The 19,454-nt window shown below is 40.4% G+C and overlaps 1 protein-coding gene across 1 annotated transcript; it reads left to right on the forward strand.

Moving 5' to 3' along the window:
- The first annotated feature begins 1,820 nt into the window (after positions 1 to 1,820).
- LOC109638986 (uncharacterized) lies at positions 1,821 to 16,707 on the forward strand. The gene is made up of 4 exons (XM_020102214.2): positions 1,821 to 2,184; positions 11,228 to 15,369; positions 15,989 to 16,046; positions 16,157 to 16,707. The coding sequence occupies exons 2-4, from the start codon at positions 11,265 to 11,267 to the stop codon at positions 16,176 to 16,178; spliced, it is 4,185 nt and encodes a 1,394-aa protein (XP_019957773.2). The 5' UTR covers positions 1,821 to 2,184; positions 11,228 to 11,264; the 3' UTR covers positions 16,179 to 16,707.
- Positions 16,708 to 19,454: the final 2,747 nt, after the last annotated feature.

A 19,454-nucleotide genomic window follows, 5' to 3' on the forward strand; every position in this document is an offset into this window, starting at 1 on the left:
GAAAAAGGTTTTTATACAGTTCGGTAAACAGTCTGCTCTTGCTTCTGCATGAAAGAGGAAGTTTGCTACTGCACAGGTTAGGGTCAACAAGAGGATCATCAACAAGTGGACATTAACTCTGAAGTTACATCTGCCAAGTGCATAGCAACACTCAGGGCATTTGTTAGTTAAAGACAAAAAAGAAAAAGGTGTCTGTCTAGTTTCCAATCGTTCGTCTGCATTTACCCCAGACAGTTCCTCTTGTGCGAGCACAATTGTGTTTCTATATGACTTATTGTTGAACACAGCACACGAACATCGATCAGACATATGAAAAAATTCAAGTAAAGTTCATATGTGAATTTTCCATTTCAAGTTTCTTTTTTCTTTTTCTTTTCCTTTATTCTGAGATTTGTTTTTTCTATTTTTGCATCTTTTGCACGTTAGAAGTGTGATTAACCACTGTGAATACTGCAGGGGATGTCTTGCTGTGTTCTCACATCGGATTCTGCTGACTATCTGACCTTATACAATGCCCACCCAAATGTTTACTCTACCCACCCATTGGTTAACTTTATTCTGTTCCATTTGAATCTGCCAATCGTGTTTATTTCATATGCCCTGACAGATTTTCCTGATTTCTGAATTGCTGGTTGGACACAGGGCTGGGTTAAAAAAAAAAGTGTTGTCTGATTAAAATTGATCTTTATTTGAATGATCCGATATTGATTCGATATATATTTGATATGACCACACTAAGGTACCTGGGGCGAAATTAATTTAGTAAAATATTATAATAATGGTTATTATTATTATTCATAATCATTATTATGATATAGATATATATTTTGCAATCCCAGGGACACATATTTCTTAGAGAATTGTCAAGCTTTAATGCTCAGAGCATGGCACACAAGACAAAGGTTTTGCACACCGATGGGAAGCTGTTCTTTCTCTTTATAACTTTGGCTCGTTCCTCCCCCTCTAAGGTTAGAGTCTTTAGCCAAAGGTCAGGATCTTCTGATGACATCAAAGGGGGCAACAATGCCTTAGCTTAGGAAATCAGGCCAAGATTCATTCAGTCAACAAAGGTTACATTGCATAAGATTCATCATGATCAATACATAGGGAAAATGAACATGATTTCACTGTGCATGATCAAAGTTACATTTCCCTCCCAGCCACCGATATTATAAAGGTTTGCATTGATGCACAGAGGTGTAAGGTGGCAGGGTTGTGTTAAATTACCATTGACACATAGAAGGTGATAAGTATCTGCAAACCCTTTCAAGTTTGGTTAACTTACATATCAATGCCAGGAAGGAATTTAACACATTGAAAAATGCTTGGGAAGCCTTGAATTACGACTCATATTGACGTTTAAGCTATCTGCAACTATTCTTTTGAATAGTTACAAACAGGATTACAGATATCTGCAATTGTCATTTAGGATGTATGACAAGTTTAGAAAGTCTGATGTGATTTTTTATCAGTCTGTGTCAGACTTCCTTTTACAGACGTCTGAAATAACCCACATGCAATGTATGAGAAAATACAGTTCAGTAAATCACTCAAACTAATATATAAACCACACACATATGAATTGTAATAAAGCAAACTCAGTGTCATGTTATTAAAGTCATTGGCTAAAACATTTCTTGCAGTAGAATGCAACGTTTGTAACCTCACTTTGCACCATGCACTGTATATGAAGTGCTCTGCAAATGTCAAGCACACAAACAATAAAAAGTGGCAGAATATTGTAGAACTGTTTGAGGAAGGCTCACTACATTCAAGGAGCTTTATTCCCCCCCCGAGGAACATCTGGAGGTGGGACGCTCACGTGCAACTCCACGGGTCATCTTCTCGTGTATGACGTCGCACATTTCGCGTGGGTGGACTGCAGAGCAGGAGAAAGGAGGGCTGAGGTGAAGAGGAGCGATGAGAGGAGAGGAGGACTGAAGAGAAGAGGACTGAGGGGGGAGGACTGAGAGGAAGGCTGAGGAGTGGAGGACAGACAGAGGAGAGGAGGACACAGGACTGCACAGTGGGACAGGACCTACTCTTTGTAGAACATGCAGAAAGTCTTGTCCGTCGCTCGGTGCTTTGAATCACATCGGATGTAAACATGGTGGAATAACCGTCAACACGAAGAGAGCCACTGTTCTCTGACTCCGGATAAAGGACGAGCTCGTCGAGACAAAAGTAAGTTAGCAACCGAAGAACCACGATCAAGTTTTCATGTTTGATTTGTCATGTGTTAACCTGGTGTTAACACAGGCTCCACAGCACAATGGAAGGTGCTGCACGAGAAGAAGCAGGTCAATTATTCAATTAACATAAAAGCAAGGTCGAAAAAAGTCCAATGCATCACAATGCTAAAACTATATACTGTCAAATGTGCAGTGCGACAAGGACGATGCTCCACATACACAGACTAATATGCAGACAGACTGTATTTACTTCTCCTTTCTGCATTGGCAACAGATTGCATTGTTGGATGCTGTCACAGAGAATGCTGACTGACTTATAGATTTAAAGAAATTGGCCATGTTTTTAATTATAATCTAACTGCAAATTATTTTACCAATATTTCGATTTCATTTAAATCCTTGTCTCTTGTATTATTCAACAAACAAAAGCAATAAAACATTCTATAGTATGACCAACACAATATTAGATAGATTAAACTGTTCTATCTAAAACTGTTCTTTCCTTTATGTTGAAATAAGATGATTACCTCAATCATTGTAGTATATTGACTGATTTGTTTAACTCCCAGCCCTGTAAGCATGCAATAATTATCATGACAACATAAAAAAGCACAAAGTCATAATTGCAGATTGCAAAAATATATAAACAACAAATCTGTGGCTACCCTACTCTGTATTTAGATAATTTAAAGTCCTCGTAAGTAACATGTGGATTGCACTTTTTAAATGCTGTCTGTGAACACTTACTAGACAGTGTTTAGATAAATTGATAAAAATATAAAAAACTGATCTCCAGTCAGTAACATATCAAACAAATGGAGGTGTTGAAAGAGCCCTTTGTGGCTTCTGAACGCTTTCAGCATGAAACCTCATTTCCTGCCAGACGGAAAAAACAAAAGCCTTTAGTTTTGCAGGTGGAGAGCAAGAGCCCTAGAGGGAGAGTGTAACAGAGTGTGTGTCAGTATGTCAGCCGCTCCTTCTGAGCTAGTAGTAAAATGAAAGTAAACAATGATTTCTCCTCTCGCTGTGAGTTTTTGGGCCTGCGTGCATTAGCTAGTATAATGTTTTACCTGATTTGGGCATACAGGGATGGATGATGATCTTGAAGATGTTGCAAATGTTGTAGAAAATTCTGTAGACATTTGAAGCTTATGTGCAGTATATTATTTGGTCACTATGTCACATAAGAATGTCACTATATACCTTTAATTTGCACTTTAATCTAATGTGTGTTGAAACATAATTTGCTAATGATAACAACAAGTTCAACACAATGATTACAACAATATACTCAAGGGAGTGCCACATTATACTCATACTCAAACAGTATGATGTGTATTTATAACTTATGTGAATAAATAATAATCTTTTTAAAAAAGGCAACCTGACAAAACTGAAACATAATGATGTCTTTTTAAAAAATGGAAACCCGACTGAGCAGATTATAATGGTGTCAAGAGTAGTCACAATATCTTTAAAAAAAAACCAGTAAACTGATTGAACAGAAGATAATGTTGTCAAGAATAATCAAAGCTGTTTAAAAGGAAAAGACACATGTTTGGACATGTCTGAGAACTTCAAGTTTGAAGTCCCAAAGGCTAGCCAAAGTAACCTATGGGCTTAGGCGACGATGAAATGATAGACCAATGAAATGTCTGACAGGTGTGGCCTCTAAGGGTTCATAAGAAGGGAGCACACCGTTGTTAGACAGAGATTTTCTCTGGTGCTGCTCAGGCTCACTACTGAATGCTCTCTGTTTTCTTGTCGACAATAAAACTCTGTTGCCTTTAAGTTGGCTGCTTTTCATTCAACTGAATTCTTTTTGGACCAAGACTGAAACTTAGATTTCACAACATATGCACTGATACTATGTGTCTGTGCAGAGGGCATCACCTCATATCAGAGTGCAGCTATGGTTGCAGCTGCGCACTCTCACATGACAGCACTATATATCAAGCATAAAAGTAGTATAATCAAGTCTAATGGTATTACTAATTAAAGGCTCAGTTCAAAGGCCTCAAATGACTAAGATTTACAATGGTGACAGAGTTGGAATAAAAACCAGTGATTTAAATGAGAAGTAGATCTACATACCATATGCTGGAAATAAGATCCAGGTTGAAAAAAAACGAACTTCTCCTTTAATGGCCAATTAAAAACCGGTGACTTAATGTACCATTAAAATGACAAAATGGGCAGGAAGGAGCATATAAGCAGAAGGTTTGATGCTCAGTCTTTAGTTGGGTTCCGGAGCAAGTTCGGGTTTATCTCTTTTAAAAGAATAAATGTTCCTGGAGTCTTCATTGAATTCTTTTTACCAACAATTGAAGACTCCAGTAGTGATAGTAGAGTATACATGTTGGAAAAGAAGTCTAGTCTTAGTATCTGGCCCAGTATGAGACTTTATTTTTCTCCAATATAACATGTTTGACCTGTTGGAACCTTTGGATGAGAAAGAGGAAGTGCAATTTGAGAAAGGGGAAGTGCAGTTATTTTTATTTTTTTATCGATAAAATTCTCGAATAATGCATGGAGGTACCTATGCATCCCGGCAACGTCAGTCCCCTCAGAGCGGATGTTTTTTTCGGCGGCTGGACTGACGGTCCCCAGGCTGCGGTCGCGTCTCAGATTGTGTGAGTGTATTAACAGAGAGCTCTATGAACTGGTGGTGACTCGACCAGAAAACGTCCCCTGTAATAACTGGTGTTCCCTCAGTGATGTTTAACCAACAGCAAGACTTTGTCACACGGTGCCTGGAAGTCATGATGATTCTTAAGGTGTGTATGTTACATGTTTTTTCTTTGAAATATTCTTTGGTATTTTTTAAACCACAGAATAAAATCAGACCGTAAATAAAAATGATGTGGACTCCGGTTCGAGAAAGTGAAGCCAGTACAGAAGCTCCTTAAAAGTTATGTCCTCCTCCTGGCTTCTTAGACTTCTTCATCTACAGGATTTTCTCTGTGTCAATAAACTATCAAATAATGCGAATGATGCGCGGAGGTACCTGTGCACCCCGGCAACATCAGTCCCCTCAGAGCGGGTGTTTTCGGCGGCTGAACTGACGGTCACCAGGCTGCGGTCGCGTCTGACCACAGAGCATGTTAACATGCTTATCTATATCAACAAAAATCAGTGGACTGGTGCTGAAGTTGTATGTGACTTAGGCCTACTACACTGCTCAAAAAAATTAAAGGAACACTTTTTTATCAGGTTATGGCATGAATTCAATTGCACTTTTTTGATAATTATCTGGTCAGTTAAGTAGCAGAGGGGGTTGTTAATCAGTTTCAGCTGCATTGGTGTTGATGGAATTAACAACAGGTGCACTAGAGGGGCAACAATGAGACGACCCCCAAAATAGGAGTGGTTTTGCATGTGGAGGCCATTTCAAGTTTCTCCCTCTTGATCACTTCGACTGGTTTTCCATTAGTGTTGGCTTTAGCTAGAGTCATTATCTCTACTGGGAGCATGAGGCGATTTCTTAACCCTACAGAAGTTGCACAGATTGTCCAACTCCTCCAGGATGGCACATCCATGCATGCCGTTGCAAGGAGATTTGATGTGTCTCCCAGCATAATCTCCAGAACATGGAGGAGATTCCAGGAGACAGGCAGTTACTCTAGGATAGCTGGACAGGGCCGTAGAAGGTCCTCAACCCATCAGCAGGACCGATATCTGCTGCTTTGTGCAAGGAGGAACAGGTTGAGCACTGCCCGAGCGCTACAGAATAACCTCCAGCAGGCCACTGTTGTGAATGTCTCTGCCCAAATAGTCAGAAACAGACTTCATGAGGGTGGCCTCAGGGCGCGACGTCCTGTAGTGTGCCCTGTGCTCACTGCCCAGCACCGTGGAGCTTGATTGGCATTTGCTATAGAACACCAGAATTGGCATGTCCGCCACTGGCGCCCTGTGCTTTCACAGATGAGAGCAGGTTCACCCTGAGCACCTGTGATAGATGTGAAAGGGTCTGGAGAAGCCAAGGAGGAACGCTATGCTGCCTGCAACATCGTTCAGCATGACCGGTTTGGTGGTGGGTCAGTGATGGTCTGGGGAGGCATATCCATGGAGGGACGCACAGACCTCTACAGGCTAGAGAACGGCAGTCTTACTGCCATTAGGTATCGGGATGAAATCCTTGAACCCATGGTCAGACCCTACGCTGGTGCAGTAGGTCCTGGGTTCCTCCTGATGCACGATAATGCCCGGCCTCATGTGGCAAGGGTATGCAGGCAGTACCTGGAGGATGAAGAAATTGATGCAATTGAATGGCCCTCACGATCACCTGACCTAAACCCGATAGAACACCTCTGGGACATTATGTTTCGGTCCATCAGATGCCGCCAGGTTGCTCCTCAGACTTTACAGGAGCTCACTGATGCCCTTAGACAGATCTGGGAGGACATCCCACAAGACACCATCCGTTGTCTCATTAGGAGCATGCCGCGACGTTGTCAAGCTAGCATACAAGCACGTTGGGGTCACACAAGATATTGAGAAGCATTTTGAGTTGCAGAAATTGAATTTTGGCAAAATGGACAAGCCTGCCACATCACTTTTTCACTATGATCTTCGGGGTGTCTATAAAATTGAGCCCTCTGTAGGCTGAAAATTTTTATTTCCATCAAAGATATGGCATCCTTTTGTTCCTAAGACATTAAACTGTCCATATCAGTATAAATATCCAACATAATTTGTTTTCACAATGAGATCTGATGTGTTTTCAAAGTGTTCCTTTAATTTTTTTGAGCAGTGTAGTTATTTCTATGAGGCTTTGTTAAGTAGCCCATCTCTCTCTCACCCTCTTTTTAGACTCTGTGCCTTTTGGATAGTTTTTGAGTTACATTATGACTAAACCTGTCAGACCTAAGTATTATTATGTTTTTGGTTAAGTTATTGTTTAACATGATTCTTTTTATTATTATTATTTTGGAACAAACGCGGGTCAATTGTGTCTAAGAGCGCCAGCTCGCAGCTGCAGGCTCCTCTGCTTTAGAGCACCGCAGCGCACATCTTCAAGCTTAACCATTCAACGTCAGTTTTAACTGCCTCAAGAGTTGTTCTTCTCGTTATATGAGATAGTGTGTGTGGTTTTCCGGTGTGCCCATGCGTATGTGAACCCACCTCAGAGGAGGCCATCAGATGACATTTAGGTTTAAAACATGGTGTAAATGACGCTGTTTTCGAGTTGAATTTGAATGTTTGGGCTAACGGACACTTGGATGGAGGCATGTGAGGAAATTATTATTGTTTTATTACGTCTCTAGAAGAGCAGCGCGACCCAAGTGGTTGAGCTGCAGCAAGTGTTCCAGCACTAATATCTAAACCTCCCAGTTTTTTTCTCCCACTGCAGCAGCTGTCACATGTCACATGTACATATTGAGACTATAGGGCAATATTTTGAATATCCCTTGAATGTTTGAAGGTCCTCTGCACAATGTAGGTTACCAACTACCAGTAGATGTTAGAAAGTTGTTAGTGGTCACCAGCGGATGTTAGGGACATAATTTTACAGTTGTGCACCTTAGCGCCATCAAGTTTTTTGGGCTTACAGTAGGAGTAGTCTCCCACGGAATGGCAGGAAACTCCTCCTTTATCTGTGTTAGGTTTCTGATTTTAGTGATCTGCCACAGTTTTTGACAAATTTCTTGTTCAGTTTGCCAATGCTCTACACCATCCTCATCATAGTATGTTCTTTCTAGCCAGAAATGTGTTCTTATACCCTGCGTCTCTCTATCTCCTTGTGTTACAGGAGTAATAATTTCGTCTTCACTACTACTACCCTCCCTTTGTTCTTCCATTCACTTTTACTTTATCCAATTTTATGTCAAGTCTTCTATGAATCTCCACAGAGCTCCACTGAAAAACAGAAGGAACACTATTAAAGTTAAAATAGCCAAGATAATATGTCCTACTGTCGTCTGACTTTCTAGTTGTTGTAGGGTTTCAAGTTTTAACAACTGTTCTCTATTTACTAATTTTTGTATATTATTTTCTCTATTAGCACAGTGTTTTAGGTACTTTCCCTATCCACTATACTTTTTCTAAGTGTGTGAGGGTCACGGTGTCAACACCTGTTAGGTTTGCCAGGAGTGTTACCAATGCAACTGACCTTTATAGGTGATAAGAGTTTTGTGTGCGTAGTGTGTGAGGCTCCCAGTGTCAACACCTGTTGGGTTTCGTGTGAGCCGAAGCAGAGCAGCCAGTCGGCTTGCCAGGAGTGTTACCAAAGCAACTGACCTTTATGGCTAATGTGAGGTTTGTGTTATCACCATTAGGTTTCCACCTCACACTGCTAGAGACACTGTTCCATCTGTGAATGTGTGAGAATGAGGCTCACTTTGTTCGCACCGCTAGGTTTCCGTGAGCCAGAGCAGAATAGCCAGTCAGTTTGTCAGGAGTTCACCAAAGCAACTGACCCTTATAGGTGATGTGAGCTAGGGACATAGACAGAAACAGATACAGAGGCAGACTTGCAGTGGAAGACTCCTTTTATAGGGTGACCATATTTTCATTGGGGAAAACCAGGACACCTTGTCGGGGGGGTCATGTGGAGGATGCTGCTGCTTTAATAGTATTTTATTATTTTTAATTTTACCGGTATATTATATTATATAGATAGAACAAGATATTTACAGTTGGTTTATTAAAAATGCTTTTCAGTAAAAGTCAATAACAATAACTCCAATAACAAATGATAATTTTATTCAAAATGAATCTGGGAGGGTCTTTTTGAGCAATGCACTAGTGCAGTCCATGGATCTGTAACTGTTGTGGTGTTTCACTGTGTGAAATGACCATGCAGCCTCCGCTGCATTCACTGCATCCTCGATCCCTGGTCTGAGAAAGTACTGTGTGATCGAGCTAGCACTACCCTCGCCTCGGACAGCTGTTTTGTGCTTCTCTGTGTCCAGGTGGATTTTCAGATCTCTTGCACCTCCATTGGACACCGAGACATATGTGCCTGCTTTGCACACTGTGCACAAGGCTTCCCATTTGTCTCGACCCGGTCTGAAAGCCGGGAAACTCTTTTGTAATTCGTCGGTAAACGAGCACTTGCGCTTCGGCATGTTGCTTGCGTATGACTGACAGTCACGTCGTCTACGTTCTGATTAATAGGGCTGACAGCATAGGGGCGGGGATTAGGCTACGTCACACGCAGCGCCGTGGGCAGTTCCCTAGTGCATGTAAATGTAATGGTCCAAAGAAGGTAATTTTAAAAACCAGGACATTTCCTCACTTTCTAAAAATAACCCGGGACACCCGGGACAGGACGTGAAATACGGACATGTCCCGGGAAATACGGACGTATGGTCACCCTACCTTTTATTACACATCAATTGCAGCATTTATACGGTTTGATAAACCATATTGTTGCCAGTAATGACGTGTGTGTTTCCTTTCCTAGAATTCCTTACTTAAGGTGTATGTGGCATGCTCTCTGATCCTTACATTGTGTTTGTGTGTGTTTGTGTGTCCATTCCAGTAAGTTCGAACTTGAAGTGTCTGTGCTTAAACATGTTCTTTGGCTGGATAACGATACAAGTGGGATTGGTATTTCTTCTACTGCAGCTGAGTTCGGTCCAAACAAGTTATACAACATTGTTCAGAGGTTGAGCTGACCCAAATACTTGCAGTCTTTGAGGCTTGCATCATAACATTGTCCAAAGGCTCAGACACTGTTGGAATGGGTTGTCTATTAATGTAGAACCTATGGTCTGATCGCTTACCTTTTTTATTGAAATGCTTCTTGATTTTGATGGATTGATCCTCATTCTGGCCCATGTTGTCTTCAAGTTTACTTAGCAGTCTTCTTCTGGTGCTGTTGTGGTCAGGGTTGTCTTGTCATCCATTAACGTCCTGATTGGTCTTAATCGGACCCCCGACTTTTGGTGCTCACCACCTTCTACCAATTTTTAAGCTCTAATAATCACGTCCATCACCATAGTGAACAATAGTGGGGAGATAGCGCAGCCAGCCATGATGCCCACGTCGAGACACTGCCAAATGGTGGTCAAATCTAGTTTTGTAAAGTAAATTCGCAGATCTTCAAAGTATCGCTTTAATCAAATTTGTGATGGGCTCTGGTACTTTGAAGAAGTCAAAAGTGTAGTGAAAACTCAGTTTCAATCTTGGTCCAAAAATTCAGTTAAATGAAGGAGAAGAACACTCAAAGGCAACAGAGTTTATTGTTGACAAAAAATTGTTGTTGCTTTGGATGGCCTTGGAAATGGGACTTTCCCTCTATCTTGCCCCGCCATGTCTCTTTTTCTTTTACACAGTTTTTCTTACTCTTGACACCATTATATCTGTCCAAACCGTTTACAATTTTTTAAAAGATATTTGTCTCTGATTTGACACCGTGAAGTTTTCTTTTTGTCAGTTTGCCTTTTTTTAAAAAAGATTATTATTTCTTAACACAAGTTATACATACACATCATACTGCTTGAAACACACTGAGTATATTGTTTGATTCGTCATTATTGTGTTAAACTTACTGTAATCATCAGTAAATTATGTTTCTCTTTATACTTCAACACATATTAGATTGCAGTGCAGCTTAAAGGTATATAGTGACATTCAAACTGTGACATGGCATAGTGATCAAAAATTGTCCCAGTGGACACTATTTGGTACTGACCCAAATACATTAGCGAGATCAAGCATATATATATGTATATTAACATGTTACGTTATTAAAGAGCACAAGTTATGACCTTGATATTTACAGTAAACAAAATTACACTACTTATGCATTGTCAAAAAAAAATCTACAGATTTGTCTACACATTTACAGATATAAATACTCTTTCAAATCTGAATACATATCTGAAAGTATTGTCTTTACACATCTAGAAATTCTATTACACACACCGATTCTGAATACATATTTTCAGATTGTTTTTGTATACATTTGCAAATCCTATTTGAGATTTACATATTTTAAAAACACACACACATGCTCTTATGTGTACTTTACCTTGTAACTGTTTAAATTGATGACTTACAACTGTTCATTTTTCTTCCTCTTTCAGGAAAGTGGCCTTGTGAACCTGCTACAAGGCATAACAGATGACAAAAATGTATTATTGTAAACAGATGAATGGACCATACCAACCAGTTGGACCACCCACCCAAACTGCACATGTTGCTTCTCCACTTACTTATCAAACAATGAGAAATCAGCAACCTGGGACAGCAAATATCTCTTATCAGTTCTGGACAGTGAACCCCACCGTACAGCCACCAGAAAATGGCCACGTCACCTTTGGAGATGGGACTCAGCCTAACAGACAGATGTCAAATTGCCAAACCTCAGCAGTTTCTCATCAGGCAGTTTCCGACCAGTCACCAGCTGAGTGGAATAATAAAGATCATGTTTTATTTAAAAAATACCCCAACTTGACAAGTTTACTAGGTGAAGGCACTACTTTGCCTTTTCAGAACTCTGCTCAGAATTCAAATATGCAGACTCCACCCAAAATGAAGACTCCATACTCCCAGCAAAACACGTCTGCATATTTGATCCAACCAGCTACATTTCATGGTAAACAATCAATGACACAAGTTACGCAAAATCATGGGGTCCAGGGAAGTTATCAAATTGTAAATAGCAAGCTGGATAATCTTCACCCTACATACAACATTTCAACAGCTTCCTTGGTTCCATGTAAACAGACTGCTTACAATCAGAATTACGGACAAACTGTCTCTCAGCAAAGATTTACCACTCAGGTCCTCCCAAAATACAGTGAAGCTATCTCTATGTCTCTCACACACAACAGCATTACAACAAATGCACCACCAAGGGGACAGATTTGGTTTGATTCAAGCATGAGTCAGAGAACTCAACAATACTCTGCTCAACTCAACTCAGCAGCCAACAATGCAAGAGAGGCCACTTGCAGTTCCAAAATATCTAATGAGCTCCTCCTAAAAGCGACTGCTGATGCTCAACAACTGCCCAACCACAATGGGGAAGCTATGAAAATTGCAGGAATTGCTGACAGTCTTCGTAAATCGTACACTGCTGACTCAAATGGTCATCATCCAGTGAATACTATTTCAAGGCAGGTAATCAGACAGCCTAGTCAGCTCGGCGAGGTCAGAATGGAGTGTAATCGAACATTGCAACCTGTGACATCCGCTGTTGAAAGATCTAACACAAATACCCCCCAGCATCGACAGCTCATTTCTGGACGATGTTGGACTCAGAGTGCTGTATCAAAAACACAACACATTGTTACCCCACCTCAGCAAAGCTCTGCACCATATATCTACTCTGTCACAACAGAAGATGGAAATAAGGAGAGGAATACATTTTTTCCAAGAAATAACAGCTTCTATGAAGGAAATATAGTTGAATCTTCAAGTGATGTATCCCACCATATGCAGCTGCCTGAGGGCATTTCACCAAAGAAAACTGAGACTCAATTGTCCATAAAAAACAATGATGAAATGCCCTGTTCAGTTGGAAAAAATGACAACTCCATTCACTCGTCTCCCAATCGCACAGGCACGAGAGCTGTGGCTGTTGTGCAACCACTGTCACAAGAAAACTACCAGGTTGTCAAAAAGCATAACTCTTCAGACACAATTAGGCTATTGGGAGAGTGTACTGCAAAATATACCTCTGAAATATTTACTTCTCCTGCTGTAGCACAAAACATTCAAGCTATAGATTTGAGTAAAGGGTTGAGTAAGCACCTACATGATGGACCTCAAGACAAGACACACACTCCATTATATGCACATGAACAAGGATCTGAACTATCTAGGTACCAAAGTGTTACACTAGCTGCTCAACCATCTGTTACCTCTGAGAGGCTAGAAGGGCAAAATCGTGATATGAACAAAGCTGGGGTGCCAGTAGATCAAAATACCTGTGATATTGACCTGTCCTCAATCCCAACAACTCAGTGGACTACTGGCAAATTAATTCATTTTACAATGAATTCTGAAAAAGCCCATATAGAGGCACAAGACGTCAAAAGGATGGATTTTGTGGAAGACGTGATGAGAGTCTATTGGAGTGACAAGATTGATATTCTCAAGAATAAGATCAGTAAAGGCTGGTACAAGAATTTAATCACTGATGTTAACAAATTCTGCATGGAACATGTGGCTAAGAATTCTGTCATCCTATCACAAGTAGAAGAAAGCTATTTGGAGCATCTCAAAAGCTACCATGTCCTCAAACATGATGAAATTTATTCAGAGCTGCCCTACCAATCATCATGGTTGAATGTCAATGAGCAGGTAGATGACATTGACAAAGAGTTTGGCTTCTCCTGGAGTATAAGGAATCTTATAAGCACACCTGAGATTGATAGCCAACCAGATGAATTTGGAGAAACAAGCGGCATGTCTGCACAAAGCGACGTGTCCAACGAAGCCGTTCCTCAAACAGAGCTCAGATCTGTTGACTTGGATGAAGAAAAACAAGCCTCCACTGTTGAAATTACATCAAGTCAAATGTCCTCTCCCGATGAGACAGACAATGCTCATTCCAGTGACCAACATTACGCCTTTGAGATACAAGTTTTGTCCCCAGAAGAAGCTAAAGTTATCTTTGGGCTAATTCAAAATAAGCTACCACAAAGTATGGACACGCAGGGTCAGCCAGACTCTGGAGCGAGTGTCCTGAAAAGCTCTGTTGGGGATGAGCTACCTGACGTTGGAGACACATTGAAGGACTCAAAACTGGAGAGTAAGAAGAAAACCTCTTTAATAGACGAATTTTGCTGCCTTGCAGGGTGGATAGAAAATTTTTGGGGGACAGACACTTCTTTGAAATGTGCATGCAAGGAAAAACAAGGCCATAAAGACAGTACAGAAAAGACACTTGATAAGGAGACGACAGCACAAAATAATCAAACGTCATCGATCAGATTGGACAAAAGAGACCATCAAATGAATGCTGAAGAGAACATTGACAGTCAAGTTATACCATGTAGTCGGACTGATATATGCAATGATATCAGTCAAACTAGAGACCTAACTGAAGATGAGAAGAGACCATGCTCATTTTCTGCTAAGGAAACAAAGAACACGTCCATGGCAATCATAGATAAAAGCCAGTTAAGCACTATAGCTCGTACTGACAGTAAAGTTGAAGATGTCTCTTGCAGTGGAAGTGAAATTCCAAACCGGATCCGTGAAAATGGCATTTGGATATCAGACTCTGAGCAGAAATGTGTACAAGAACAGCTGAAGTCAGTAGGAAGTGGTCAGCCAAGCAATTCAGACAACAGCAAGGCCGTAAGCCATGTGTCAGAAACTGAGGAGGGCTGTCCACAAGCTCAGCTGACATCCACAGATGTAGCAGAGACCTCCTTGGAAATGAAAGGACCAACTCAAAGTGGACCAGCGGCTGGACTCCAGACCACCTCCAGTCTCTGTGAAAAACTTGAAACTGTTGAAAGAAAGAGGAAGACATTACAGAGTGATGAAGACATTTTTTCATTGCTGAAGAAATTCAAGAAACCTGTTAATCTGGATTCAGAGCCTGTCTTCAAGGGTGTAAAATGTAAAAAGGTTTCTGTTAATGCTGCTGAGAGGAAACCTTTGCACTCCAATAATAAAACAGTAGAACTGGTCCTATTTGGCTCAACGCGTCAAGGGGAGCTCAATTTAATTGGTGACAGAAAAAGCAATCGTGAATGTACAGTATCTCATGCAGGACACAGGCCTCCTAACGTTTTGTCTGTGGATCTCAATCCTTCGAAGAAAAAGTCAAGTGTTCCCACAACGGAATATTCTGTCAAAGGATGGATTCACGAAAAATGGAGGAGAAGTTATTTACCAACTACAATTAGGCACAGAAAAAAAATGAAAACACTACAGTGTACATTACCTTGGTCGAGTCCCATGAAAGCTGAAACAGCTTGCCCCTCCAAAACCAAAGAGCTGCCAGTTTCCTCTGAATTTAAGAGAAAAGGAAATACCAACTTCTGCCTGAAACAAAAGAACAGGCGACTCTTGTCTAACAGATTCAAACTTGGAGAGGAGAATACGAGGAAGGATGTGGGTAAACTGTCTGATCAAGAGAGAAGTGACAACCGAAGCCATACCACCACACCTACTAACTACGTCCTGAAGTTCAGTGTGTTACCCAACACTTTCAACTTTGCAGATGGACCCAATGGGAGAAAGGAAGCAACTGGTGACATGTCAGGTAAATAATAATATCAAGACTATTGAGTTTCTCCAATGTTGGCAATTTGTTAAGACGTTTGAGCAACACAAGTTGTGTAACTGGTCTATGAACACTGGTCATTAGAGGTCAAGCTACACACAATAGATGCACTACGGTTGAATGGCTTTATTGTTTGAATATTATTTTGCACATTATTCCTCTCATCACCACAGCTGCCAAAGTCTGTGGGCATTTGTGATGTGGAGTGACAGAACACCTCACTTAGGCTCTATCCACACTGTTGGCCATTAGTTTTAAAATGTATCACTGTTGCAATGTTTACGCCTGTGATCCAAACCACTCCAGAACTCCCAAGTCTGGAAACTGATGGCTGTAGTATGGATTGACAGAAAATGAGACGCACGATTCAATCACCCAGATTGACCGATTGGTTCTCATCAGTCAAGTCTTAACTGTCAGTGATGAATGTAAAACATTGTGTGATGTTTTCTGCCAGTAACAGTTCCACTTTGCTTGTTAGTCCCAGAAAGGACATTTTAATTTTTTACCATCACTGTTATGTTATTTGTGTGATTAATATATTCTTTCAGAGATGTTAAAGTGTCCTTTTGTTTATTCTGACTTTATTTGCTTCCAGGTAACTCAGATGTCACTGGAGGAAACAGCCCTGCCAAAACTATTACAGGGGGCAAGAGGTACCAAGTGCAGCTAAAGTACACATAAACAGTTCCTTTTTTATTTCTTTAATATTACATGGGAAGCAAATACAGTTTTTCCTAATTATTATGAATGCATTGCACCATAGGAACATGGTGACACAATCTTGAGAAGAAGTATTGTCTTGAGCTCGCCTCATGTTCCCAAGACCTCCAGCCTCTTCCAGGAGTTTCAATAGAAATACAAGCAGAAGGAACGTCCATCCAAAGAAAAATAATATGCAAGCAATAGTTTTGTGTACTACAGAGACAGATTTTTTAAATGTTCTCTGGGAAACTCTTCATTTGAAAAGTGTTTCATTTTGTGTCTCAGGTTGTGTACATGTATATTTTCTTTACAGTACCAAGCAACTTATGACTGCACATGCCACACACAAAAGTCTTAGTTTATATTATGTGTCTTTCATTTGAGTTAGTTCTTAATGCTTCAGAAAAATATTGAATATAAAGTATCTGTAAAATGTATATTTGATTTTCATATTTATCTATATTTTTCAAAAACATTGCCCTTTTTTTTTACATTTTTGTAATGTTTTTTTACATCTTGGTTCTTATCTAAACAAACAAAATGTCATTCTTTTTTATTTAGTTTTGCAGTTGTTTGTATTATTTTTGTAAATAAAGTATTTTGTCTACAGTTTTTGTGTTTCAGGCGTGTGGTGTTATAAATTGACAAGACTATCTGATCAGCAGTTTTACAATCAGTATAGAATAGAAGGAACGATCACAGGATCAACAAACGGAGACAAACAACTGTTCACATTCATACCTACAGTTAGATTCAGACTCTCTGATTAACCTAACCCTAATCTGCATGTCTGTGACGTGTCCCAGTTCAAGACGTTTCTCACTGAGCGCGCCAAGTGTCCCTGTGCTGCTCTGCTTTAATTCTATCTGCCAGAATTGCATACATCATGTCTCTTGACATGCTTACATTGTATGGCACTGGGCCAAGGTAAAGGTGGACGTGATGTTGTAGTAAAACTGCATCTAGCCTTTATGTGCATATATGCTTATACTGTGCATCTGTGTATGAAGAGCATCAAGCACTGTATGCAGCCCTGGGCGGATGTCAAGACAACACCATATATCCAGCATTAGGAAATTGAATCATCAAATTCTGGATACTATGACTGCACTATTTATCAAGCATAATGAAATGTAATCATGAAAAGTAAACGTGTAAAGGTTGCTTTTGAAAATCTATATTTGGAATGTGGAAATGTAATTAAGAAACACTCAAGACAAATGGTGTGTGAGGTCTTTCAGGTTTATGCTAAGCTATCTCTCAGAAGTGACCGTGTGGACAAAGGAGGGCTGTGTGCCGCTATTAATGCAAATTGGTACATTAGAGGATTTTCCATTTTTGTGGCTGATTTTTGTAAAATGTGTTATTTGCAGAGCAAATAATGCGTCAGGGGCAATAAAAGTGCCAAAACAAGGTCACCCTCCTCATTATAAACCCTTTGAGCATTTAATGATGGATTTTGCTGAATTAGCTCCGTCAGAAGGTAAGAAATACTGCTTTGTAATAGTGTGCATGTTCAGCAAATGGGTTGTAGAGTTTGATACTTCTAAACAGGAAGCAGGAACAGTGGCGAGGATCCTGCTGAGGGAAATCATTCCATGCTGGGGAATACCCAGACTCATCAGCAGTGACAATGGCTCTGGGTTTGCTAATCAGGCTCTTAGTTTTACAGTACAGTATTTGGGTTTTAACATTAATTCACATTGTTCGTATCACCCCCAGCTGAATCAGCATTATGCTTTACTAGGAATGTTTGCTCAAGTGTAATAACAAGGAAATGTTTGTGTACTATGAACTAGATGAACCGGTGAACTGTTCGATCAGATTCGTAGTGTCTGTGCACAGGAAAGAGAGATCAATGCCCGCTTCAACATGCAGGAGGTTGCCGGACGCGTGATCACAGATTGATAACGATGTAACTGAGGACAGCTGTGTGCTGTATAAAAGCCAGCTCGTCATCAGAGACATTGGTCAGACTCTTGAACCTACTTTGGCTTTAAGAACTCTGTCCCTTTTTGGCCAAATAGAAACACTGTAACTTTGTTTGTGTTCAATATATGCTGTGTAATTTTGCTTCTCGACCAGAATTAAATGCCTTGAAACTCGGTTGAGCAGTGATTCAATCATTCAGCGTAATTGTTTAATTCCTCCCCAGGGGATTAAATGCGAATTCCCACCAACATCTCCAACACCTTAGTGGAATGGTTATTTGTTGCGAATATATTTAGCATGTTGAAATGTAATAATTTTTAAAAAAAAGGACATCGCCTTATTCTAATTGGAGTCTGGAGACAGTGTTGTATATTTGGGTAGCGATGATGTGAAGATGATGAAGGAATCTCCGATGACACAGTCTTGATTGTATAAAAGGTTTATACAAAAAGTTCAGCATCAATACAAGCACTGCAGTCTGCCTGGGAGAGATCTGGGGCCAATGTGAATCTCTTCTCCCTAACAGCTTCAACTCCCCGTTTATATAGGAGAGTTGTTTTCGTGAATCTGAAGAAAACACATCTGGCTTTCCTCCGGCCTGTCCGGTAACAGGAAGGGAAAGACACCAGCTCAAATTTAGGGTGACAGTTAGAGCCGTGATCTAATGCCCTAATGTATACATTCAGTTTATCTCTGACAACCTAAACTTTGTCCGATTGTCCCAGGGCCTATGGGCCTCAGACCTAGAGATCAGCTTCCTTTAAAAAGAACACAATACATGGCATTTCAGACACCACAACAGGACCTTAGAAAATCAATAAGGCCTGAAACAGAGGCCTCCAAAACTCTAAGATTTATAATGGTGTCAAAGTTAGACCAACAGCCACTACTTTAATACCCCATTAGAATCGACCCCTTCTTTGCAACTAAAAACCTAATTGTAATGGACATTTTATAAGTTGTGTATGTGATGCAACATAAGCAGATGTTTGTGCGGAAGATTTACCAGATTGTTTATTTAAAAGGGAAACCTTAGGTTTACGATTATTGCTCAGAGACTTTCTGGATCTCACACCAGTGCTGGTCCACAGAGATGTGAAGGCAGCATGACTCCCCCACTGATACGGAAACCAGGAGGGGTAATAAAGGCCAGTGAGGTATAACAACACAGAGCTCTCCTCCGCTCTTTGCTCATACGTACTCATTCAGAGAGATGTGTAGAGTCCTTCTGCAGATGCTGAATTAAACTTAAGAGTGTTTGACTTTGTCCTTGATTTACAGAAATTGCCACCACACTCATCAATTCCTTAACTCTGTGTCATCAGCCTAATTTTTGAGAATCCACAACATAACCTCTAAACAAACAGTACCGAAAAGAATGTATCACATTTGGAAAAGTGCAAATCAAATTAACAACTTTAAACAAG

The sequence above is a fragment of the Paralichthys olivaceus genome, chromosome 7 (assembly GCF_024713975.1).
Source record: "Paralichthys olivaceus isolate ysfri-2021 chromosome 7, ASM2471397v2, whole genome shotgun sequence".
Lineage (NCBI taxonomy): Eukaryota > Metazoa > Chordata > Actinopteri > Pleuronectiformes > Paralichthyidae > Paralichthys > Paralichthys olivaceus.

Bases quoted from the DNA above. Each gene is read 5' to 3' on its own strand.
- LOC109638986 (XM_020102214.2), top strand. From the start codon at position 11,265: ATGACAAAAATGTATTATTGTAAACAGATGAATGGACCATACCAACCA. The intron at 15,370-15,988 runs GTAAATAATAAT...ATTTGCTTCCAG, and splicing joins AGCAACTGGTGACATGTCAG to GTAACTCAGATGTCACTGGA. The intron at 16,047-16,156 runs GTACCAAGTGCA...ATTGCACCATAG, and splicing joins ACTATTACAGGGGGCAAGAG to GAACATGGTGACACAATCTT.